This window comes from Primulina huaijiensis, chromosome 12 (assembly GCF_012295235.1).
Source record: "Primulina huaijiensis isolate GDHJ02 chromosome 12, ASM1229523v2, whole genome shotgun sequence".
NCBI lineage: Eukaryota > Viridiplantae > Streptophyta > Magnoliopsida > Lamiales > Gesneriaceae > Primulina > Primulina huaijiensis.
The window spans coordinates 8844618-8871902 of record NC_133317.1 but is presented as its reverse complement, the minus strand read 5'-3'; the positions used below and the strand labels follow the sequence as shown (position 1 = coordinate 8871902).

Here is a 27285-nt window from a genome sequence, read left to right as displayed (position 1 = left end):
ATTATAATGAATATTATAATAACATAATGTGAAATGAGAAAATGTATAACAAGAACCACGTTGCAATTTAATTCTTGGCAGCATGTTTCATGAAATTTGTCTCTTGACTTATTCAATTTAAAATTGACACACACACTAATTTAGAAATAATTTCAAATTGATAATTAAGATCCTAAATTTCAAGTTAAAGACATAAATACACATGTTAAGAAGTTATTTTTTGCATGTTATATATAATGTCAAATATTATATAGACATGCAAATTTAATATAATATTTGCATTTATTCTTGAAATTGTGAAATGCAAATTATAATGAAAATTTTTTTGGTAATTCACATTAAATTATATAAAGTTGTTTATAATTTTAAATGAACATATCAAGTAAAAATGTGAATATAAAGTTATTTAATAAAAAAATTTGACTTATAAAGATTCACATAAATGTTCATAATTAAATTAAATAATAATTATAAGGTGACGTAAGAATATATGATATGTGGGGGAGTTCTTAATAGATAGGTTTAAACTGGCTTGACTAACTACTGGTCTACCTTATGAACATTGTTATGTCTAGGAGTTAGGTGTTTAAAGGACCTTAGTCCTACCTATATTTTCTGGGAGCATTCTTGGAAAGTATTGATTGCGTTACTAAATATATTATATAAAGCATTAAGTAAAGCCAAAATTTTGTTCAGTGAACCATATAATTTTAAATAATTGAGGAATAGTCACAACATCCTTAATTATGAAAAATTATGTATTAAGTGGATTTGGATCACATAATGGACATCAATTCTAATTAATTATAAAAACATAATAATTTTACCCCACAAGAATTTTTGTTATATTTATATAACTAATTAGGTTAAAATATTAAAATTATATTTTTCTTAATTTACCCACATGAGTTAAAGGAAAATATATTTTGATAGTTTTATCATAAAGTTCCAGAAAAATCTTATTGAATTAAAATTTTATCCCACATGTAAATTTTATGTCACTAGTTTTTTAAAACATGATTTACATTAGTAAAACATGATATTATCTCAAAATTTTAATAATAATAAGCATATTATATTTTTATGCAATTATGCAACTTGAGAGTTTTTCTGATATGAACTATGAAATTCCCGAATTGAAGGACGATAATTATAAAATATGGAAATAAAGAATTATTCTTCAATTGGGGTAGATGGATGTTGATTATGCTATACGAAAAGACGAACCGTCTGCTATTAATGAAAACAACATTCCAGATGATGTTGATCTTTGTGAAAAATGAGTGCGATCTAATCGACTATGCGTAATGTTCATGAAGACCAAAATCTCTGCTGGTATGCGTGGTTCTGTCGATCAACATAATAATGTCAAAGAATTACTGCAGACTATTGATGAACATTTTCAGTCTTCAGATAAGGCACTTGTCAACACCCTAATTATGGAATTCTCTTCATTAAGGCTCATCAATGTGAGAGGTGTGCGAGAGTACATCATGAAAATGTAGGACATAGCGGCTCGACTCAAGACACTTGAAGTACAAATTTCTGAAACTTTTCTTGTGCACCACAATTTATGCACTCTTTCACAACAATATGGACCCTTCAAAATTTCCTACAACACACATAAAGATAAGTGGTAAATAAATGAATTAATGACCATGTGTGTTCAAGAGGAAGGAATGTTTTTAATAGAAACGAGTGATAATGTTTTTATGACTACACAAGGAAAGTATAAGAAGCAAGCCAAAGTCAAGGGAAAATGGAAAAGAATAATTCCACCCAACCTGACATCGAGAAAGAATCCAAGTGTTTCTTCTGTAAAAAGACGGGACACATGAAGAAGGATTTCAATAAATTTAAGGATTGACTTGAAAAAAAGGGTATTCCTATTTCATTTGTCTATTATGAATCTAATATGATTGATATGATTTATAACACATGGTGGATTGATTCTGGTTCTACAATTCACGTTACAAATACCTTGCAGGGAATATAAAGCCTAAGGAAAGCTCAAGGAAATGAGAGGAACATCTATCTAAGAAACAAGATGTCTTCGCATGTGGAGGCTATTGAGACTTGCTGTCTTATATTAAATAGTGGTTTTTATTTTAAAATTGGAAAAGACATTTTATGTTCCTTATTTTCGGTTTCAAAACTTGTGCCTCTTGGTTATTCCTTTCAATTTTTGGATAAATCAATAAAATTATTTTATAAATCAAATATTTTTGGAAATAGTACAATGATTGATGGTCTTTTCTGTAAGGTCTAGAAATTCGAACGATGTAACCTGACTGGATTCAAATCTAGGGTTTTATTAAAATGTTAATTTAATTATTTTTAAATGCATTTAATGCATGGTTATGACATTATTTCATAATGGTGTGGCATGGTTTATTAAGATTGCGTGTTATAGGGCTTCTAGCAGAATTTTACGTTCGAACGAGGGGAGACCGGGAACAGTTGAGGAAAAATATTTTATTAAATAATTATTTTTAATTATTTAATATATGATATGATTGATATGTAAATTTCGTAAAGGGACCCTTTGTAGTATTTTTACATGCCGGATCATATTTTAAACTGGTAGCCAATTTTTAGCAAATCAGAGGACTTTTGAGGGTTCGGGTAATATTTTTGAAAACGTACAAAAACGAAATATTTTACGTGTGTGTTATTGGGCCTAATGGGCTTGTTTTGGTTAGTTTTTAATCCAAGCCCATTACACCTCATTAGTTTTAAAATCTAAGCCCAATAGTCACTCATTTTATTATCAAAAAATCCACCCAAACCCTAATCCCTCCCCACCACCATTCGGCCGCCCCTCCCCTCTCAAACCTAGAAGCAGATTTGCTTCACTTCTTGCAAAAATTTTAGTAGAAGCTTGTCCCGTCCCTCTGATGTTCGTCCCTCGCTCCGTTGGTCGTCTTTTTGCGTACAAAACTTCATTAAGGAACGCCCTAGACCATTTTTCTTTCATCAATCACATCATGTTATGTATTTTTTGAATGATTATGCATGATAATTAATGGATCTACTCTTAAGCATTGAATTTACATGATTTTTACACGAAAAATATAGTGTTCTTTATATTATATCTCACGTTTGTGTCATGGTTGAAGGGTTGCCGGATTTTTTAGGGATAGGGGATGATCTACAAGAGGTTTAGATAAGGTTCAAGTGGAGGTTTCGGATCTGTAACGTGTCGAGGTAGGATGGCCAATTGGTTTGCTTGTATAGGGCACGACTTGGCTAGATCAAGTGGTAGGTTGTGTGCAGTGGTGCAAGGGATGTGGATCAGATCCTGGTGGGTCTGAGACGTGGCCTAGGGTGGCTCGAGCACAGCTGGTTGCGGGCTAGGAGTAGATCGAGTGAGCTATGCACGGCTAGGGCTCGAAATTTAGGTGTTCGGGTGAAACATGCTCAAACGCGTGCATGGGACTAGGTCCATTCAAGAGGGTCCAAAGGTGGGCTAGGAAGTGGTTTGAGGCTGGTCCAAGTTGGTTAGGATTAAGGTCGAGTGTATGGTTCAGTAATGCAACTAGGGTTCGGGGTTGGTTCAGAAAAGTTACAGCAGGGTTCAGCCGAGTTTAGAGGGTCCGAAATGGCTGGAATTATGTTGTTTAAGGTCTGGTAGGGTGTGAATAAGTTATGGATATAATTTGGGAGAATTTGGTTAAGTTTCGGGTTTATTCGGGTTAAAACCGGGACACCGGTCTAAGTCTTATAACGAATTATAAAAGTTAATGCATGGGCTCGAGTTTACGTCTAAGAAATGATTATAAGGATGTATTGAGGTGTTTTTATAAGTTTGGTTGGCTTCAGGCCGAATTTTAAAGTCCAAGGGTAAAATGGTCAATTAGGATTTTCAGGGGCAAAATGATCATTTTGCACCCGGGTCGAGTTAGTAGTCCTGGTTGTACCCTGATGACTGAAAATACATGTTTAAAATGTATATGTTAATTATGAATATGAATTTTTATGAAAATGCTGGAAAATACGTTGTATGCTTGGTTTTAAGAAAATGTATGTATATGCATGAATTTTACAAGTAATGAATACGATGACATATTTTTGAAGGAGGTCGTTAGTTTTGACTAATACGAACACAAACACAACATGTAAGGTCAAGGCTCATTGGATAGGTAAAACTGTCGCTGCTGTCCACGTCGTCGGGTACCATGGTTATACGTAGATAGATCCATCGACCTAGAGGTGATACGAAAGTCACAACTAATGACCTGAATTCAATAAGAAAAAAATGAACATTGTTGGAACATTTCATGTTCGCAAAATCGATTTTGATGTTCACGAAACTTGTTTTGTTTCTAACGAATTACCTAAGTACGCAGAAAGTTGAAACTGATCAAGCTTCAAACTAATCAGATACCGATCCAAAACTGAAGCTATCGAGATGCAAACTGAAATTGTCAACTGATTGACCAAACTGAACCAGTCCAACTGATATATCAAAGACCAGGTCAACTGATTGTTCAGCTGATAAGTGGTTCAGTAGAAGACCTTCAGAAGCCCGGCCAGCGGATGAAGAGTTCAACTGTTGAAGAGCCCAGCTGATCAGTTCAACTGAATCAGTGAAATCAGTTCAGCTGACGAGCCAACTGATTTCACAAGACCAGCTCAAGACCAGTTCAGCTGACCAGTTCAGAGCATCAGTTAGGAGCCGATCAGTTTACAGAACAAGACAAGCTTATCTAAGTGAAATCCAACTTTGCACGACAATAATAAACGTTGCAACAGAGCTTAAAGTCAAGACGTTCCAAAATAGCTGTCAGAAAGTACAAGACACAAATTTCGAGGAACATATTTAAACTGCAACGAACATATTTGATGAGTCTTGATGTACGGTTACATTGCCCCTATATAAACAAGATCAAGACCATCAACAAAGAAAAACAAGTGTGTGCGGATGAACACAGATAAGAGAGGGCACGCATAATGCATATCAGCTTACAAGAAGCAACCAGTCCAGATTTGGGGGAACATTTCAACGTGTTATCAGCTTAGATCAGAAGCACAATTCCCTCAGTGTGTAATAAGATATTCGTGTTGTATTCATATATCAGTTCTCACACACGCGCACACAATGACTCACAAATACAGAAAGACAAGTTTAGTTGAGTCAGTATTGCACAAAGACATTAAACTTGTGTATGTAGTCTTCGCACAAAGATGTTAAACTTTTGTTGGCTGAAAGGTATTGCCTTCAGTTTAGACTAAGAGTGCAGCTAGGCAGTAGTGTAAGTCTTAAGCTGAGTGGGTTTGTACAAGAGTTGTATAAAGAAAAGTCTTTTAGTGGATCCTACCCTAAGTGGTAGAAGGGGTGACGTAGGAGCAGTTGAAGTGTCCGAACATCCATAAAAAAATTCGTGTCTATTTGTTTATTGCATTTACTTATCATTTCCATTATTTTAAAAATGCATTTTGAAAGCATTTTATGTGTTCTTCAAATATCAAAATATTGTATACCAAGTGTTTGATAAAATGCTTCAACCAAAATATTTTTACTCATTTTAACTTTCATATATTTTAAATGCTTTACAAAATATTTAATCGGTTTATACGAAAGATTATTTCGAGTATTTTTTGCTTGGTTTAAAACCAAACTCGATTTAATTCATCGATTTCACATTCTTAGAACACGAGCTATTGTAGCTCATTGAAATATTGTGTTTGAAACACCCTTGTTGGTGTTAGAACCGATCCATCAAACACGTATATGATGATATGATATGATACGATTTGATATGACTCGACATGTTTACATTTTTAAGGATCATGAAACTTATTTTAATTACAGTACTTTTCTCTGTTGCATGATATGTATATGTATTAATTATAACGGTACAGGTGTGTTGAGTCTTTAGACTCACTAGGTGTGATTGTTGCAGGTGAGCATTATTTTGAGGAGACTAGAGGTGCCGAGGACTGATCTAGCTGAGCTGGTAGAGCACGTTAACCCGAGAACCTCGCGTTTCTTCCGCATTTATGATATTATGATTTTGGTGTCATGGGTTAAAACAGTATTTTTATGTGTTTATGAATTTTAACACGCTGGGGATTTGATGGATTTTGGGAGCTTGTTGAGTTTTTTTCTAAGACAATAGACTTAAGGATTTGATTAACTGCAGTTACTTTTATTCAGTGTTTTGATGGCCTTACACTATGCGTGGTTGGACTTACATAAATATATGTATGTGTGTACACCTATTTCGGTCAAGGCTTTTTTTTAAAAAAATTCAGTAGAATTTTAGCAGTAGACGTTTCATTTTCTCTATTTCTTTACAAAATAATAATACCACTATGCATGTTCAAATAGGTATTAAAAGATGTGTCATAAATGAAGATTCCTCTATATCATGGCACAAGAAATTGGGACACATCTCCATAGAGAGGATCGAAAGATTAGAGAATGATGGAGTACTTAGTATTTTAGATTTTTACTGATTTTGAGACTTGTGTGGACTGCATAAAGTGAAATCAGACCAATAAGTCTAAAAAAAGGTGCCAAGAGGAGTACAAAAATATTAAAAATCATACATTCAGATATTTGTTGTTCAGATACGGAGATGCAAAGTTCGAACTATTTCATCGCTTTCATTGATGATTACTCACGATACATATATATATCTATATGTTTCATAAAAAAACAAAGCACTTGAAGCCTTTAAAGCTTTTGAGGCTGAAGTTGAGAAGCAATGTGAAAAACAGATTAAAATCGTTAGAACCGATAGAGGTGGAGAATATTATGATAGATAATCTGAGAATGGACAGGCAACTGGTCCGTTTACAAAGTTTCTCCCGGAACATGGGATTGTTGCCTAATATACTATCCCTGGTTCTTCGGACCAAAATGGCGTAACTGAGAGGAGAAACCGAACATTGCTGGACATGGTGAGGAGCATGTTTAGTAGATCCAAACTTCCTAAATCCTTGTGGATTGAAGCTCTTAAGACAGCTGTGTATATATTAAACCGAGTTCTGACTAAAGATATCCCAAAGACGTCATTTGAATTATTTAAAAGTTGGAAACCGAGTTTGCAACATATACGCATTTGGAGTTGTCATTCATAAATAAGAGTTTACAATCCACATGAAAAGAAACTGGACCCAAGAACTATAAGTGGATATTTCATCGGATATGCCAAAAAATCCAAAGGGTACATATTCTATTGTCAATCTCACAACACTAGAATTGTGGAATCAAGAAATGCAAAATTTATTGAGAATGACTTAATTAGTGGGGGTGATCATTCAAATGATATAGTTCTTGAGAAAGATCAAATTAATTCACAAACCTATTATTCAAATGATAGATTCATCGTTATTCACACCCCTCAAGATCAAACAGGTGTTAGGAAATTGGTTACTGAAGTTCCACAAATCGCTGATGAAAATCCAGTAGATTAAGTTGTTAATGAAGAACAATAAGAAAATGTTAATCAACTAAACAGCCTAAGGAGATCTACTAGAATAAGAAGATCAGTTATATCTAGTGATTATGTTGTGTATTTATAAGAATCAGATTTTAACATTGGAGCCGAAAATGATCCTGAAACGTTTTTACAAGCCATGAGTTTTAATTAGTCAAAATTATGGTTTAATGCTATGAAAGAATAGATGAATTCTATGGAATTTAATGGAGTCTGGGATCTTGTTCAGTTTCCTAATGGTGTAAAAGCCATTGGATGTAAATGAGTCTTCAAAACAAAAAAAGACTCATTAGGCAACATTGAAAGATATAAAGCAAGATTCGTAGCTAAAGTATTCACTCAGCAAGAAGGAATCGACTACAATGAGACTTTTTCTCCTTTGTTTAAAAAATATTCTCTCCTTATCATTCTAGCATTAGTTGCACATTTTGACTTAGATTTACAACAAATGGATGTGAAAACAGCTTTTCTCAATGGAGAATTAGAGGAAGAAGTTTATATGAAACAACCTGAAGGATTCTCCTCTAGTAATGGTGAGCACTTGGTATGTAAGCTTAATAAATCTATATATGGATTGAAATAAGCTTCTCGTCAATGGTATTTGAAATTTCATTATTTTATCTCTTCGTTCGGATTCGTAGAGAACCCCATGAATCAATGTATATACCAGAAGGTCAGTGAAGTAAGATTTGTTTCCTTATTCTATATGTGGATGATATATCACTTGTAACCAATGACAATGACTTGTTATATGAGGTGAAACAATTTCTCTCTAAAAACTTTGATATGAAGGATATGTGTAATGCATCTTATGTCATTGGCGTTAAGATACATAGAAACCGAATTAAAGGTATTCTAGGTCTGTCTTAAGAAACCTATATCAACAAAGTTTTAGAGAGATATTGGATGAAAGATTGTTCACCAGATATAGCTCCCATTGTGAAAGGAGATAAGTTCAATTTAAGCCAATGCCCAAAGAATGATCTAGAGCAGAAATAAATGAAAAACATTCCTTATTCTTCTGCTGTCGAAAGCTTGATGTATGCTCATGTTTGCACTAGACCTGGCATTGCATTTGTTGTTGGGATGTTAAGAAGATATTAGATTAATCCAAGTTTAGACCATTGGAAAGCTGCAAAGAAAGTGATGAGGTATCTTCAAGGGACCAAAGATTATATGCTTATGTTCAGACGAATTGAGAATTTGGAAGTAATTGGCTACTCTGATTCAAACTATGCTGGCTGCATTGATTCACGAAAATCTACTTCAGGATATATTTTTATGCTAGCTGGTGGAACAGTATCTTGGAGGAGTGCAAAGTAAACATTAACTGTTATTTCCACTATGGAAGCTGAGTTTGTATCTTGTTTTGAGGCAATCTCACATGGTGTACGGTTGAAGATTTTCATTTCGAGGCATAGAATTATGGATTCTATATCTAGGCCATTAAAAATATATTGTGACAATTCGGCTATTGTTTTTATGGCTAAAAATAACAAAAGTGGTAGTCGAAGCAAGCACATCGACATTAAGTATTTAGCCATATGAAAACGTGTTAAAGATAAAAAAATTAATTATCGAGCACATTAGCATTGAATTGATGATTGCGGATCCTTTGACTAAAGACATGCCACCATTGAAATTTAAGGATCATGTAGAAGAATGAGACTTGGTTTCTTTATGTAATTTTGTTGTAAGAACAAATTAATGAAACTATGATGTGATCTTTTCTCATATTTATTGTGCACACATTCATTGATTCGAGAAATATCAATAAAGCTGGACTTCGAATAAATATAGGGTTTATTCATCCAATTATACAGATTACATAATGCATTGTAATACATGGAAGATAATATTCGCTTTTAGAGGACATATCGTCATGTTTCATGTGTTTTGTTTTCTCTTATGGTAAATGAGATATATGGGTCAAGTAGGAGAATGTAAGAAAAAGTGACCCATATCAGAAGAAGAATAAACGTGTAGGAAAGAGCGACGGCCATTGCCTATATCTTTTGATAAAATATGCGTACACCGCCTCAACTTTAGAAAATTGGGACGCGCATGCACTTCTTCTTTTGACAATAAGGCTCCCGCAATCATTTATTGATGGTACCAACACTTTAAGAATCTAGGTACTTATGTCTAGAGGTCATGGGTTCAAGTGTTGGATAAGGCGAAAGAAACCACTTTCAGGGGTGGGATATTCTATGAGTGACGGTGTATGGGCTAGGGCTAGAGCTCATGTTGGACCATCCTAACGACCCATGATCAGTAGTGGTGCATGGATATGGGCCGAGGCTCATGTTGGTTCAGCCTAATGGCCCATGATCGTTACAATAATACATGGAAGATAATACTCGCTTTTAGAAGACATATCGCCATGATTCATGTGTTTTGTTTTCTCCTATGATAAATGAGATATATGGGTCAAGTAGGAGAATGTAAAAAAAAGTGACACGTATCAGAAGAAGAATAAACGTGTAAGAAATGACGACGGCCATTGCCTACATCTTTTGATAAAATATGCGTACGCCGTCTCAACTTTAGAAAATAAAGACGCGCATGCGCTTTTTCTTTTGACAATAAGGCTCCCGCAATCATTCATTGATGGTATGAGATACCTATAAATACCGCTGATTGAGGTCCCTAAGCACACACCTCATAAGAACAAAATACATCATCTACAGAGAATGTTGGAGTGCTTAGAAGGTTTCAATCGGAGGAAATCAGAAAACTTACAAATCATTTGACGGCTCGAGGAACGTTCGATCCGCTTCCGCATATTGTTTATCATGTTTATAAATATGTAGAAATATGAATTTTGAGAAAAATTCTAACATGCTTAAGTTTTGATTGGTAAGTGAACATCACACCTAGCACGCCTGCACAAAAATTCACGACACACACATACATTTTATTGGTGGCTTCAATTGGATCTTCCGTGCATCGGGATACAATGAAAAATGTGTAGATAATATATATTTTGCACGACTAAAATGTTTACATAAAAATCATGATTCTAATCATCTAAAAAAGTTTGCCAAGCTTATCCAGAATATTCTTTGTAGGCACATAGGTGAATGATACAAGCTTGTATAACCAAAAAATCAAAATTTCCCAAAAAAAATTCATAGTATTCATCATCAACATTGATATATATGCCTATATATACTATATATTAAGTCACCCTATTGAAATTATGAAATTACACCAAAATATTATTAATATTATATCCCTCGTCAAAGTAAAATTTTACAACTATATTACCTTTCTTTTATAATAGAAATCAAAATAACTACAATTTTTTATTTATTAAAATCCAAATAATTTTTTAAAAAATAAAGAATTGTACAAGCACATAATACGTGCAACGGATCACTAGTGAAGCCCAGTTGCTTCCGAACAATGTTGGAGCGTCAATTTTTTTGTCATGCTCATGCATTCTATACGACTCAAAGCAATGACACTGCTATTTGAAAACCATTCGAGTCTTAACATTGATTTCTTTCCCATACATTTTCATCCATTCTACAATTCATCCATGGAAACATTTCTTCTATTCAAGTTTTAATCAGCATAAAATACAGAATTTTAGATACATCTCAATTGTTATGTGATTTCCTTGATTTATTTTTTATTTGTGTTTGTTTTAAGGAGATATAATATCTTGTTGTAAATATATTACAAGTTCTTCAATTTTTGTTGGTTGCTTTCAATTCTCAAAGCAGGTATAATACTTTGTTGAATTATTTTATGATGTGTGTATGATAATTTTTTGCCATGTAACAATATCTATATTCTTCACTTCATATGTTACAATAATAGAATCAAACTCGATTTCGTTGATTCTAAGAGTTGTTGTACACGGTAATCTAGTCTTTGATCGTGAAGCTTCGTGTTGCTTCTGATTAAAACTTAGATGCATCTGGTTTTCTTCAAAAGTGTGAAACAAGAGAATGAACTGGTTATGTACTTTTACTAAAATGTGAACTCATCTTTGCAACAAAACAAGCATGATCATTTTTACAGTTTTCTGGAGAGGATTGTTAAACTAAACATATTTATGTGCCATATTTCATGAATATTTTTTCGCCCGTCAACTCATCTAGCTTGATGGATTGCCTGTCGAAGATACTTCAATGTCTTTTTATGACCCAAAAATCCCATGAACCAGAAATCAAAGTTGTCCTCAGTAACTAGCTGCACATATTTCTGGGTTGGCGATTTCGCATTTTCGATTTCCTCAGCTCCCGTTATTTTTCTCAGGGGGATCATGACCTGCATATATAGAAGTTGAAAAGAAAAACTGAATTTATTCAGTTTTCGTCGACATAGAACAATTTGATCAAAGAAAATAAGCTGATCAAGGCTTATTATGCTGTTATTGTACCTTGTAATAGAGTTTACATTTATTTCCAGTTGGAGAAGAGATTTTGATGGATCTGTCACTGCAGAAGGCAACTCTATTATTGGAAATGAAGAGGACTCCGGCTAATGGTCCGGATGTCGTTGATAGGTAGCATTGGGAAGCCTTCAACAATTTTTCGTCATCTCTAACGTTGAAAATCTGTTTGAAAACTTTCTCCACTCCACCTACTTGAAGGATTCTTGTCCCCAGGCTCAACTTTCCCTTCACAGCTTCACTTATCTTTGGTGCTAACCTCACTGTGGGAAAAAAGATCAGATTTCTTAAGTTCAAAACGTTGATTCTACGATTATTACTTATGTATATATCTTGTGTTGAACTTCTTATGAGTAATTACCATGCTCCCGGATTCGTTGAGCAAAAGTATCCATGCTTTGTCCGAGTTGGATCATCTTAGCAACTACTGAATCTACTCTTCCACCTGCATTTTTTTGTCACAAAAACAGCTGACTTAGGAGTTTATTTAACCATGAATCTGCGAGTTCTTGATCGGAATAATTAAGAACAATCACGTACTGTGTCTGAATTTGTGAAAATGATGGTTGGAAGGAGAAGGCAGAAGCTGGTACTGTGCAGCAGAGTCAGGTAAAAATGCTTTTCCTGAGCTTTTCATAGAGAGTGCGTATTCTGCAGCTGAAGTAACTGGAATCCCCATAACATGTTCATTATACCCATTTTTCCTAACAAATCTTGATTTGCTGTGTTTCAGTTGTTCCATTTCACTCAACTCCGTCCCGTTGTATGCTTTGAATCTAAAGACCAGTATGCTACAACCTCAATCTTGCCCTGGTCGAAATATGATTATTTCTTGCTCTATTTATGCAAAGAAAAAGAAGTTATCTGTTACTGACTTTTGCTTTGTATGTGTCAGCTTTGGATCATCGAACACCAAATGGTGCAGATATGAGCTTCTGAGTAATCTTTTCGACGAAAAAAGCATCAGAAAGCCAAAATTTCGCCTTTTCTTTTTTTCATTTTCGTGAAAGGTTGGCACATGTTATGCAGATAAGATTTAATATTCATTATGATTCTTTGATTTTGTGGACCATCGACTCATGTTTCTCAGGACAAAAGCTAGCTGTGGGATCACCCCTTTTTTTTTAGGTAAACAATGTCATGTTAGGGTCAGCTGTTCAAATACTTTGCATTGTTTGTGGATTCTGACCATGTTCATAGGTGTTATCCATGCCTTTTGAGTTGGCATTCTTGCTTTGTGATGTAGCCAACACCTTCAAAATCCTCAATATGAAGAAAGCATCATATTTACAACTGGATGCTTTCTGTGAGGATAAGAATAACTATGGGATCCCGTGTCAATCGCTTGACAGTCGATTCACCTCCATGTGGCTGACCGCGGTTGCTGGCATTCCAACTTTTGTACAGATATCAGTCATCATCTCTAGTAGCCAAGGCCATAGATGCTGACTTAGACACAAATTATAATTTTGTTCTACTATGTTTTTCAAATTTTCTCACTTTTATTTAATTTTCTTTTTGACGAATTATAATTATTTTTTTAATATAATGTTGGTCACATTTTCACTTATGAATAAGACCTAATTTATGCCTTCTCGTTTAACCAATCTCATACAATGACAAATTGTTCATTGCTCACTAAAAATTCAATCAGTGTATTAAAAAACATAGTATCAAATATAATGAAAAATTTACACGTGAATGAGATAATAAATTAAATATATAAATAATTTAATTATCTTTAACTCCAATTTGAGTAAATATTGTAAGGGCGTTGCAGTGCCTTAAAGTACGAGACAGAATATGCATATACAAACATATATTGAATAAAATTTTGTAAAAATGAACATAACAAGCTTAAAAAGATTGGGTTATGAAGTTCATACACCTCAAGGATAAAGTAGCGATTTCATACTTTTGCTAAGGTTTATGTTGGTGGTATGCATGCGCCTCAGAAGCACATTGGACAAAGTAAATAGGATCAACACTTCAATCTACTCGTACATTTAAACACACCTGACCATAAACGCGAGAAAGCAGCAAAATCGACCTATACCCAGATCTAAAAAACTTCTTAGAGATAGATTGGTTTTGGTAAAACGAAACGGGACGTGCCTCCTCTACATTAAGCAGAAGCATTAACCAGCTCTTTCTGTTTGGTGGCGGGTTCAGTTGGCAGTGGCTGCAACGACAAAGTATCAAAATCAATTGCTATCCATCTTTAGGGGAAAAAATCGAGGCAAAAGTCTATGACTTCTTTTAAAGAATTAGATGGCATCAGAGACAAAAGTAAGACGGCTTAGAATGGAAAAGAACGAAAACTGTGGTAATGAAGATTATAAAAACTTCCCTGATTCATTATTTTAAGCATATTTTCCCGTTATACTATAATCTCTTAAGCAGCATACAGAGACATTGTTAATCATGATCAATAATTAATTTTGTATAAAAACCGGGCGGGCTTGTTTTCAAGCAATGGATAACTAAAAAATGGGTTTGTTCTCGTGCAAAATGATCACACTTTCATGTGATAATGATAATTGTTGACTGCCTGGTTCCATATGATTAAAGAGAACAAAGTTCTTGTTATCATATCAGTGTCAATACAGGTTCTTACCGCAGCGAGCTCCTGTTCGTGCTTCGGAATAAAAGCAGTGTCCACGTTTCCGTTTTTGAAGTCCTGAATGACATGGAAAATTAAGTTTCGCAAATGCCCATCAAATGTGAATCCATAAATTAATAATAGGGATTAGAGGATTATAATAAGTGCCTACCTCAACTTCAAGGATAAGCTTATGGTAGTCAATTGTTGTTGGAACCCCTGGCGATTAATCATCATATTATTTTAATACAGATCCAACCACAAAAAAGGTTAGTATCAAATCAATCCACAGTAATATAACAGTTAAAGGTGGATATTTATGGATGTAACATGAAACGAACTCAAAAGACAAAACTGTTTGCTCAAGTTTCAATCAGTTGATGCTCAAAAAAAGAAAAAGTTACACTCAATTGAACGTGGCGAATTAAGAGCTATCTTTCCAGCTGAAATTCAAATTAATTATCCTCATTTCGAATTCAGACAGATGCTGCAACCGAAGAGGCAGAGTACACTAGATATTCTCTACAGATTTTGAAAGCCATTTGAAGCATCTTATGGTGCATCTTGACACAATGTCAAACACAAAGAGAAAATTCGAGACAGCTGATCTACTTCATTCTTTACCTGTAATAATGGTGTCGTCAAGGGCCCTTTTCATACGTTGGATTGCCCTTTCTCTTGTTGGAGCCCAGACAATAAGCTAAAATAGCAAAGTTTTTATGTACGTTAGAGCAAGGGTAAGCCAATTCTTCAGATATAATAAGAAAACCAAGAATAAAATGACATCTAGTATCCTACTATATTGATGGATATTTTAACATAACAACATTTTTATTAAATAATTACTTCAGCTCAATGCACGATCAAAGGCAGCGCGAGATGCTTAGGCAGCTGATGAAAAATATATAGCAAGCAAATTAACAAATTTCTGAACACAATGAATTTCGTGTCTTGACACAAAGCTGCTACATTAAGATAACATGGATTTCAGTTTCATGATTTATTTGGACAGCTGCAATCAAACCATTCTGGTTCGAGTCAGTAAAAAGTGCCATGTTCGAGTGTCATCGACTGCCAAGAAAATATCAATCCAGTTTTATATTGTCAGCGCATATTTCAAAAAGATGAATAGTAGAATTGTCCTCTATTGCACTAGATAACAGCAGGTTTCAATTTCCTTGCAGCCGCCTACACTACTCTGGCTTCCATAAAAATAGCATTCCAAATCGATATATACATTAGAAAAGTGCAATGTCTGAGTATCATCGACTGCCAAGAAAATATTAATTCAGTTTTTAAATGTCAGCATATATTCCCGTACGATGAATAGCAGAAGTGTATGGTGCATTAGATAACAGCAGTTTCAATTTATTTGCAGCCACCTAAGATTACTGTGGGTTCCATAAAAATAGCATTCCACAATGATGCACTAAATAACATTTGATCCATCAAAATGCATCTACCACTTATAAAATATAGTATTCGTGCCAGAGACAAGGGGGCTTGAGTTGATTAATCTAAGCTGAACTCAAGAGAAAATGTTCCTAACTATCCCCTCATATGTTATTTTACATATTTATCATGTATCATGTAGGCAATAAAAATGCATTCATTTGAATGAGCGGCTTTCTCACTAACTTTTGTTTTGTTAATTGGGGAAATATGAAGTTATTTAAGCACATAATGAACACAAAATCCAAACCTTTCCAAGCAGGGAATCATAGCTTGGAGGAACAACGTAATCTGGATAAACATGGCTATCCATTCGCACAAATGGACCTCCGGGTGGCAGGTAAGCAGTTATTCTCCCTATTCAAGTACATGAGGGGATTAGTGTATGAAAGAAGACACCATATTAGTTGATTGTGCCAGCTTTCAGGATAAATAAGAATCCATATGAATCATTAGTTTTTGTTTGACTATGATAAATTAACAATTCCCCATCCCATAGTTTTTGCTAAGCTTGTCATTTTGAGGAACCAGAAAAAGAACTTCAATTGAAAATATTTGATTCCGTGACTCAGCAGGAAAATACCCACACACAAAACGAAAAAAACTTTACAGGTAGCAGTACCCCAATCACGCAATTCCAACATACCTGGTCCAGGTCTGAAGTTTTTGAAAGCATCTTCTGCATTAATACGGCATTCTATTGAATGTCCACTAAGAACAATATCTTCCTATAGATAAAAAATAGTTCATATAAATCAAAGGTTGCAGCTTATACCCCACGTTTTGAAATACCCTTCGGGCAAACTACCTGTGTGTAACGAAGTTTCTCTCCCCTAGCCACACGAATCTGTTCTTCGATTAGGTCGACCGAGGATATCATTTCTGTAACAGGATGCTCCACCTGAAGTAACAGTCGATAAAATCAGTTACTTGTCCGTATCAAGGATGGAAATTTGGATGAGTAGTTCAAGTATATTATCTAAGCCTCCATCCTTTCACCTGGATCCTAGTATTCATCTCCATGAAGTAAAAGGAACCTCTTTCATCCAAAAGGAACTCAACAGTTCCGACGCCTATGTAGCCTATGGATGCTGCGGCTGCTACTGCTGCATCACCCATGACTTTTCGCAACTCTGGTGTCAATGCAGGGGAAGGTGCTTCCTCTAGCAGCTTCTGATTTCTTCTCTGAAAATAAGCATTTCAATTAATTACTACCACAGAAAGCTACCACCCTGAACTAATTCAACAGTTCTCAACTCAGAAAAACCACATCCTAAACTTATTCAGCAATATATGTTTGTAACTATTTGGGGGGAAAAACTGTGTTTATTATAAATTGGAACAATATTGATTACTAGGTGCTCAGATACGAACACTGACTAAAAAGTTTCAATAATGTCCATGTACAAGGAAGAAATCTAAAGGTCAGTTTACATATTTTTGGACAGAAAGAACTGCAACATTGAGGCATATACCAAGAATTAGAGGCAAAATTTGATAAGTGCTAGGTGATGTTTTACCTGAATACTGCAGTCACGCTCCCCAAAGTGAATAACATTACCAAATTTGTCAGCTAAAACCTGAGAAGTTGCACAAGGCGTCAGCATAAATGTAAATACAATGATAGCACCAATAATGCTAATAAACAACACAGAATCATGGTTACTCAAAATTGAACAAATACAACACAACCACCAAGCTTTTATCCCACTAAATGAGGTCAGTTACATGGAGATGCCATTGTGCTTTATCCCGTATAATATACTCATCCATGTCTAAATGAATTTTATTCAAATTTAAACAAATATCAAAGTTAAATAATTGCTCGAGATTAAATTTCATAAAACTTGAGGGTATGTATGGTTTTATTTCCTGAGGTTCGTTTCAGAAAAAGAGTTTTTGAAAAATATAACGGGGAATGAAATTAATGTTAGTTTTGTTTATAGAAAATTACTATAGTGGCCAAATCTTGTAGGTTATTGTTTGGTAATTATTTTTTAAATTATGTGGGCAGTTAAAAATTGTAAAGATAGTATACTGTGTTATATTACGGTATTTTTCATAAGAGACAATTTTGAATTAAAAGTGATGTTTAAGTTATGAGATATGAAAATAAGTTTTTAAAACATGAAATGAAAATGAGATAGTAATGTTGTTTTTTATTTTTTGAAGACCGGAAAATGTTTTGTTTTAACAAAAACAAATATAGCCTTAGGTACTTTTGAGGATATTTCTAGATTGTAATTTGGCATTTCCACACGATTCAATTACATTCACCGCAATTTGATACAATCATCTGATGTAACCCAAACAAAATCTATTTTTCCTTCTACAAAAAATGCCATATTTAAAGCACAAGTGCTTAAGGTTAAATACTATAATATGTACTTTTCAAAAAAAAAAAATTTAATATGTAAGCTTTTGTTAATAGTACCTGAAATTCAATATGCCTTGGATTCTGGATATACTTCTCCAGGTAAACACCGTCGTTACCAAATGCAGCTGCAGCCTCAGTCTTTGCTTGCTGCCACCCACAAAATTTAGTTAGAATGATCTTAAGCTAAAGAACTAATGCAAAATTTAGTTAGATAGCTGCGGCATGCACGGATTTTGTTTTGAAACCATTGAACTGATTATTTGACATCAAGAGATAAATAAATGTTTGAAGAACACATTTGTGACAACTTCGCATGATTGGATATACACCTAGATTGAGAATAAAATCCATAAAGACCTCAAAGGGAAGGTTGTTGCTCGGTATTCTCACAAAATAAATAGGTCTAACCAAAAGATAGTTTTTATACATATTTGAGTAGATACTATACATATTTGAGTAGATACTAACCCTAATAAAATAGAAAATAATTAATCTCCCAAGGACGTAACAGGCAACATATAACTACAAGGTAAATTTAGGGAAACATGGACTACCTGCAACAATTTCACAAATTCATCAGGCTTTTTCGCAAGGCGCATTCCACGTCCTCCGCCACCAGCTGTTGCCTTTAAAAGAATTAGTTATAATTCAGATGGAGAAGCTTGTGATAACTTCTTGGAATTTAGTCCATGCAAAATATGACTGTAGTGAAAACACTTCTATATCTATCTTGAGAATATAACATGGAATGAGAACGTACAACGGATATACAAGAAGAAATATATAGAAAATAATTCAGTAGATTCCATGTCTGTCTATGTGTCCATGTATGAGAATATGCATATTAATGCGAAACTTACCTTGATCATAACAGGATAACCAATCTCGTCTGCTAGTTTAATAGCTTCTTCAGTGGTCTGCATTGAAAAGAAGTTCACATACAAAGACAAGAAGTTGTTCACAGATTTTTGATAGCGAATTCCCAAGATATGGTGGCCATACAGAAATAATTCTGCCAAAGGGAAGTACCTTTAACAATCCATCACTTCCAGGCACAGTTGGAACTCCAGCATTCTTCATTGTATCCCTAGCAGTGGATTTATCACCCATAACCCTAATGCTTTCCGGCTGCAAAAGCCTCAAATTTGAATATTCAAATATTTGTTGTATTCTAGCCATTACAAATAGAAGAGGCTAGCTGCTGAACTGGAGTCTTTTGTCAAGTTACTTTTCCCCCCTATTCTAATTGAGAACAACTCACTGATTTAAATTTTTAATCATACAGCCATTACATTGTTCATACCTAACACTACCCCTGCTAAGCCTACAAAAACTTGTGACTGTAAACGACTTTGTGCGAACATTTTTAATCTTGAGAACTTACATTTGGTCCAATAAAATTGATCCCATGTTCTCTGCACATCTCAACGAAAACAGCATTTTCAGAAAGGAAACCATATCCAGGATGCAGCATAGTACATCCACGGCTGATGGCAGCAGATAACACATTTGGAATCACCAAATACCTGTAAGAAAACCAAAACAAGAAAATATTGTTTACGACTAGATGTGAAATGAGTATGACAGTTGTCTTCAAAGTTCATAGGAAAAGTCAGAAAAGATGAAAAAAATATTCGTTGCCATATATCTTTTTCAATCTCTAAAAAGAAGCTTTTGGGTGTCTTAACAATCATCCTTATGTATTTTGTTCATATACATAACCTACAACCACACTTAAAGAAAAGAAAAAGAAACATCGAAATACTTGAAGACTGCTTAATAACATATTATTCTTTTCCCTTTTTCGTTTTGAGAGATTGGCAAGCAATAGAAGAGAAAACATATGATACCGATGGACGTTCCAAATATCTAGATAGAACCAGTTTATTTATAAATTACGCCAAGGCAATCATATTTTTTGTATAATCATAAGTGTCTCCACATGTATATTTCTGTAGTAAAACATCAAACCGTAAATGAATAATAACTGGGGTGGTTCAATGTCACAATCACATATATGTATTTTTTTTCTAAACTCAGCAAACCAAAAGAAAAAATTTGTTCAAATGATGAACAAAGGAATGTCTGGCTCTCTTTAACAGGGAAGGCAGCATGGGACTGAACTGTCAAAAATGCTAGAGGATCATCAAAAGCAGGCATAGCACGACCTTTTTTCTATTTGCTAATCCCTATTCCTGCTGAGATGACTATTACAACGTGAATGATAAGACTCACAGATTCACAACAAATGATACAATGGGGACAGTCGAGAGCATTATGTGACAAATGAACACACTGAGAAAAATACTTTAACTCCCTCCCCTCCCTCCATTCTACTGCATATAGTTTCTATCATTTTTATGTAGAACTGTCTGTACAGTTAGAGGCGACACAGAGGTCAAAGAATCTTACTGAAAATCTATCTGTTTGGACCTATTACAATTCTCTGACAACTTTATTATCAGATGCCCCTGGAGTAAATAAAAATTTTCTTCTTACAACCCATCGATATTCCTAATCTCAGCTATCTCCCAGTGTGCCCAAATTGAGAAGGATTTTCAGAAGTTCTGTTAGTTATATGGTTCATAGAGGAAGAGGTCAAAGGCTTCAAATTTTATTTCTTCCCAGTACAAACCATAGCTTTAAACAGATATAGACCTGTTCTATTTTTCCTAATCATTCCAAAACAAGGTATTCATTAGTGTACCTTCAGTATTATGCCAACCACAAGGAGCTCAAGCTGAACATATTTCCATGACGTGGAAAAGAAAATATTGAGCAGCTTGTGCTTATTGATTCTTGAGCAAGGGTGAGATTCATATAAATTAGCCTTTGTCTAAAGATGAAATATTAATGGAACATCGAGCACTAAAATTACTGTTTTCTAATAAAAAGGTGTAGGACAGATTGGATACAATTTAACTTTTGTAACCCTGGTTCCAGACATAACATGAGGGGAAGGTATGAATCTTTACAAAAGGAATAAAAATATCATGATGGCTTACGATTGACTGCTGGGTGCTTCTCCTATGCAAACAGATTCATCAGCTAGTTTTACATGAAGAGCGTCCTTATCGATTGTTGAGTAAACAGCAACACAAGGGATCCCCATCTCATGGGCAGTCCGAATCACACGAACAGCAATCTCTCCTCTGTTTGCAACCAAAATTTTATCATCCCGACATGTAGCAGCAAGAGCCCCCCCACGTTGACCAGATTTACTAGCAACTCGAGAAGCTTGAGTCCTCTGTCTAGGAAAAGAGACCCTACTTCCCGCCACAAAGCTGCACTGTGAGCTCCTGATAACTGTTGTCCTCCCAAGGAACAAACCCTTCAAGAAGTAATCAAATAGAAATTAGAATCCCAGGAAAAATATAGGAATATAGGAACTAAAAATAAATAACATAGCTAGGCTGCATTGCAGAAATATTAAGATTACAAATATAAAAAGCATGTCAATTTGCAGAGTATCAAAAAACAGATAGCTGATAGCACGAATTCAACTAAAAAACATGAAGCTCCTATGACATCACAACGTAATAGGAAAAACATTCCGATTCCAAAAATCAACATAACAAAAAGCAAATCAACAATGTACTAACATGCCACATCTATAATCGTGAAGTCAGACTGGTTGCAAATAATAGGTATCTACTGGGTAACTGGAGTCATTCCGCAAAAAAGAACTTTGTACACTTGGACTAACAAAGTCCATTCATAAGTTTTAATTAGCAACAAAAATTATTCCTGAAAATATACCCTTGTAACATCATGATAGACAACGGGATGGAATAATGTGTAGCAGAAATCCTGACTAATACCACTAGCGCATTCGTGATTCTGGTTATCTGCTCAATTTTAGGATATTTTATAGTTTGTTATTATTAGAAATTTTTCTCCTTTGCTTTTCAGTTAGTGTCCTGATATTGTGGATCAATAATCAGGGTCCATCTATAAGTTGATTGATGACAATGATCTTGTCTTCATTCCAAAATTCAACACTTGAAGGTTTTCCAAGAAACAGACAAATCCAGCGCTTTTATAAGAAACCATCAGAAGAGACCTTGAAGCACTTGAAAATGGCCCGATAATTCAGTAAATAAGATAGAAAAGCAGCTCACATTTCATGGTTTTACAATCGAGTCTGCGTTTATAATTTAAGAAAACACCAATCAAAATTCATTCCAGAGCACATGCAAAAGCATACATAAATTTCCCTGATCATACATCACATAGACACATCATGATTGACGGCACACACCAACGATTGTATGTAGAAATGATAAAAGAACGAGGTAAACACGATTTGACGGACAGAAAAAAGTAAATAATTGCTCACAGGAGGCGAGCAAGGAGAGCAGACAGATTTAGTGCAAAATGACATGGCTGCAGTGTCCATTGCAGATCAAACAATCAATCTAATCAACCACCCTGGAAGAACAAATCAAAATCAGAAGATAACCCATCATAGAATCTTCACAAACGAGTCATAAAAACGGGACAATGCAGGATAAATCATCTCTTCGCTGGTTCACACATGATAGATCTGTTAACACAGCAATTCGTACCTTTGAAATGCAAGCGAAAAAACCCAACCACAGTTATCAAGATTCAGCCTTTTTTCTCTTCCCTGTACGCAGATGGAGAGCGGGTAAGAAGGGGGGGTGGCGAAGAATTTGAAGAAGTGGGTGTCGATAAAAACTAAGTAGAGCTGCAACTAGCTTGAAGTATTATCGAATTCTCCGCCAGAACTATTTGCATTGAGCCCTAAGAAATCTCAAAAGTAAATATCTCGATTTTTTTTTATGTGATTCTATCCGTCCAACTTCTCATTATTACGAAGATCACACGTGAAGAAGAAATTTTGATATACTCGTATTATACAGATGTCATTTTCTTAAATAAATAGTTGATTCGTTAATTGAACTTGTGCATATTGCATGTCTCCGTGTAATGTATTTCTTTGTTGGCATTGTGTTAGTACTGAATTAAAAGTTATATATGAGTGTATATTTATCTTAATTCCGATAATTTTCGTAATGATTGCACTTAAAACGCCACTTGAAGACAATATATTTCTTCATCGTATGATATTCAATAAGTACAAAATTACACGATTTATATGATAATATGAGGACCTATTTCATTAATAACCCAACAGAGTGTTCGAAAGAGGTTGTAAGGAGCTCTTTCAAGATTATATTTGTCTCAAAATATGTTGGGTGTTTGTTAGTTAATGCTGTTAATTTTTAACCAAAAATTAGAATCAATGTTTTAAATTATAACTTTATATATATAACTTATCATATTCCATAATCGCTCTCGGTTATTTTTACCGCACGTTTATCTCAGATTCACGTCCTTTTTTATAAATATTTTTGGAGATTTTTAAAATTTTAAATTTTATTTATATATAAATTTTTAAGAATTTATAATGGAATTCGTAAATTTTCAATCATATTTTATAATGAACATTTATTTTTAAAAACAATATTTTACATTTTTTATAATTTTCATTTCCAGAATTTTTTTTTACATATTTTTTCTGTTTGTTTTCTTAATTTTTATTAATATTATATAAGTTTTCAAAAAACAAGATAAATTAATTTTAATAAAAAAATATTCAAAATGTAATAATAAACCAATATTTAGATTAATTAAAGTATATCGATGTTATATATGTTAAAAATATTGTTGTCATTTTATTAAAATTAAGTTTGTAAGCAATTTTTCTTAAAACACTCAAACTTTAGCTTGTATGAGCTTTAGATTTTTAATTTTCAAAAACTCTCTGCTTTTACTAGATTGACACACTTTTTCATTACACAGCGGACTTCGAACCATTTGACTTGGGAATGGCCACTACAGGGGAACTGATATTAAGGGTGGACAAGACAAAGAAAAAGAAATGGAGAAAATACTTTAAAAAAATAGAAGAAAAGAAAGGTGTGGAGAAAGTAACGTTTATCACATGACTGAAAGAGGATATTGATATCATGTCGAAACGGTTTTGGATATGGTATTGTGCATAACATCACTGTTGGATCAAGTGAACCTCATGTGATGTCTACATAATTCAATTGGTCTGCACTACGTCGGACATTGTGAAAGATCCTTCTTATATCGAAACGATGTCTTTATGCCTAAACACCACCACATATTGTTCTCCTTCCATTGTATATGATCTGTATACATATTCACATGACTGAGTTGCTTGGACACTTCTTGCTCCACTTCCATATATACATACCATGGTCCATATACCTTGAATTAGAATAATGGATTTTTAAATCCTACATGTTTCAATTTTCACTTTTCCCCCCCTGAAAATTTGGTTACTTTGGTTATAGACAAAAATAACTGATTTTTAATTCGGTTTTTTTTTTTTTTGTTTTGATAAAATATTCGCTCGATTTGGTTTGATAAAAAAAAAACTTTTGGTTAATTTGGTTTTTAAATTTATGTTTCGGTTGGTAATCGAACCGATCAAATGCTTACCCTGACGGATACAACTTTTAGATTGGTTGAGCATATTGTTTTTACAATTAGTCTCACATAATATTGAGCACTTAATGATAAAAATATGGAAATGAACTCATGATCATTGGTCAAATGTCCACTTATTCCACCAATTTGGACACCCATCAAGGCCATTCACGAGTTCGATTTCCGTATTTTTATCCTTAAGTGCTCATTATTTCATAGATTAATTGTAAATAATGGTCAAACACTCAACTACTCCACCAATTCGAACACCCGGACATTCATGTTATATTATTATTATTATTATTTGAAAATCATTCATGATATATTATTGATCTATATGCATATAAGTGGTGTTAGCCCAGTGGCGGAGCCAAACAAGTCAATTAAATTCATAACAATTAGAATATTTTATTTCGATATTCTTTGGAGGATAGTTTTTAAGACATAATATTGAAATTTTTAAAACTATATATCTTTTTTAAAAAATCGTTTATTATAAGTATAATGTTATGTAAGAATTTAATGAACCAATGATGTTATATAATAATATATAATTAATGTACAAAATATTCAGAGAACACAAAAAATTAAACTAAACTTAGTAATTATATTAAAAAAATATAGCAAATGAGAAAATATCTTAAATAAAAAAAGGCAAAAACTTATATGAGACGGTCTCACGGGTCGTATTTGTGAGACGGATCTCTTATTTGGATCATCCATGAAAAAGTATTACTTTTTATGTTAAGAGTATTACTTTTTATTGTGAATATGGGTCGGGTTGACCCATCTCACAGATTAAGATCCGTGAGACGATCTCACATGAGACCCACTCATAAAAAAAAGTATTAACTACTTTTAATTTTAGTAACATAAAAAGTCGACAGAAAAGGAATCCAACCATAATATCGCATATATGATTCGACTTCTTTTTTTTTTTGAAATAAACAAGACGATTATATTAAACCAAGCCAGACAAAATTACATAAAAAAAAATTTTAAAGAAGGCGAATGAATAACTCAGCCGTCTGGACCAAACATAATATCGCATATATGTAGAAATTATTGTTGTTAAGTGAAATGAAGAGAGTCAAGAAACAAAACGTGGATGGATGAAACAAAAAGTGCTTGCCATTGTCAACGAAGATCCATGGCTGAACGGAAGATTTGGACAGTAGGGGTACATTTACAATTCCACGTGACACTAACTGTGGGTAGCGTTCATCATGCAATCATCGTTGATGGAAGAAAATGAAGTATTAAACTTTCTTTTAATTTTCTTTTTAACTAGCTTAATTTAAATTTTAGATCTTATCCAAAATGAAAGATTTTGTTTTAAAAACTTGTCTCATTATTAATTTTAAAAACTTGTGACATGTTTGTTTGTATGTTTGTCAGATTCATGAAACTCTTGTTATTATGTTAATAATAACGCGCATACTGATTATTTATAATATATCAAATGTATTTATTATAAATAACAAAGGATGATTGATAACCGAGAGTTAAATGATACATACGAGTCATATATGAATCAATGTCCAAACCTAGGTAAATGTAGGGATGCAAATGCAATATTACATAAGTTTCTAATATTTTATATGTCTTCGATCTTCAAAACTCCTTTCGAGGTTCTGGGACCATAATCTTCAAATCTTGATCTCCCACTAAATCTAATATTTACATTAAATTTCAATTGCACATTGAGATACAAATTTAAGTATGAGAATATGTCATAAACTAGTCACATTTTAAATAATTATCAAATAATTAAAAATAACATGTAAAATATCATAACATACACCTAAAAAATTGGTCATAACTCTTGATTATTTTTTTATCATATTATATCAAATATTATATTAATTTTATAATATCACATATTATCAACAAATCATATATCTTATAAATTATCAATAATCGTCATAATTAATAAGTTAAACAAACGCTTGTATTTAACTTCAATTAAATAATCTTGTAGAAATACTTTTATCATAGATAATTAAAATTTATTTCGTGAGAAAATTCCATAATTTAATCAAAATTTATTTTCGAGAATTGATTTGATTGATTTTTATAGATTATAAATTTCGATCCAAAAATTTTGAAAATTTTAAAAATGCCGCAGGACTGCCCAGGACTATCTGAGGCAGCCTGCCCGAACAGTTCGTGCATCATTTGCAGACCATGAGGCGGGCCTTGGAAAGTTTTAATATAAGCAGTAGGGATTGTCATAACCTTAATCCCCTCTAATAAGAGTACTAGAGAACGACATATGTATATATTCGAGCGTTTCAATCTTATTTTACTCTAAAGGATGCCAAAGATGTATACCCTTTAAAAAAATCTGGGCAGGCGCGCGCTCCTGTTCGAGAAATTTTTTTTTTTGGTTTTGAAAATTTAAATTTGAAAGGCGGTTATTTTTCAGGAATTTCAAACACGGTTCGAAATAAAAATGCTCAACATGAATTAAACAAGACATATGATTGGGAAAACCTGGCTCTTATACTATTGT

At 33.6% G+C, this 27285-nt stretch overlaps 2 protein-coding genes across 2 annotated transcripts; both read right to left on the bottom strand.

Moving 5' to 3' along the window:
- Positions 1-11395: 11395 nt before the first annotated feature.
- On the bottom strand, positions 11396-12826 carry LOC140989327 (putative GEM-like protein 8). Its single transcript, XM_073458521.1, has 4 exons — positions 12394-12826; positions 12215-12298; positions 11842-12116; positions 11396-11729 (listed from the first exon to the last, which is right to left on the bottom strand). The coding sequence occupies exons 1-4, from the start codon at positions 12593-12595 to the stop codon at positions 11553-11555; spliced, it is 738 nt and encodes a 245-aa protein (XP_073314622.1). The 5' UTR covers positions 12596-12826; the 3' UTR covers positions 11396-11552.
- An 884-nt stretch (positions 12827-13710) lies between these two features.
- LOC140989887 (biotin carboxylase 1, chloroplastic) lies at positions 13711-23104 on the bottom strand. Its single transcript, XM_073459394.1, has 17 exons — positions 22853-23104; positions 22624-22715; positions 21290-21615; positions 19669-19810; positions 19314-19412; positions 19145-19201; positions 18839-18910; positions 18342-18431; positions 17428-17487; positions 16907-17092; positions 16716-16808; positions 16554-16635; positions 16158-16264; positions 15080-15155; positions 14628-14674; positions 14471-14533; positions 13711-14035 (listed from the first exon to the last, which is right to left on the bottom strand). Exons 2-17 carry the CDS (start codon positions 22681-22683, stop codon positions 13979-13981), a joined length of 1617 nt encoding a protein of 538 aa, XP_073315495.1. The 5' UTR covers positions 22684-22715; positions 22853-23104; the 3' UTR covers positions 13711-13978.
- Between the last annotated feature and the right edge of the window lie 4181 nt (positions 23105-27285).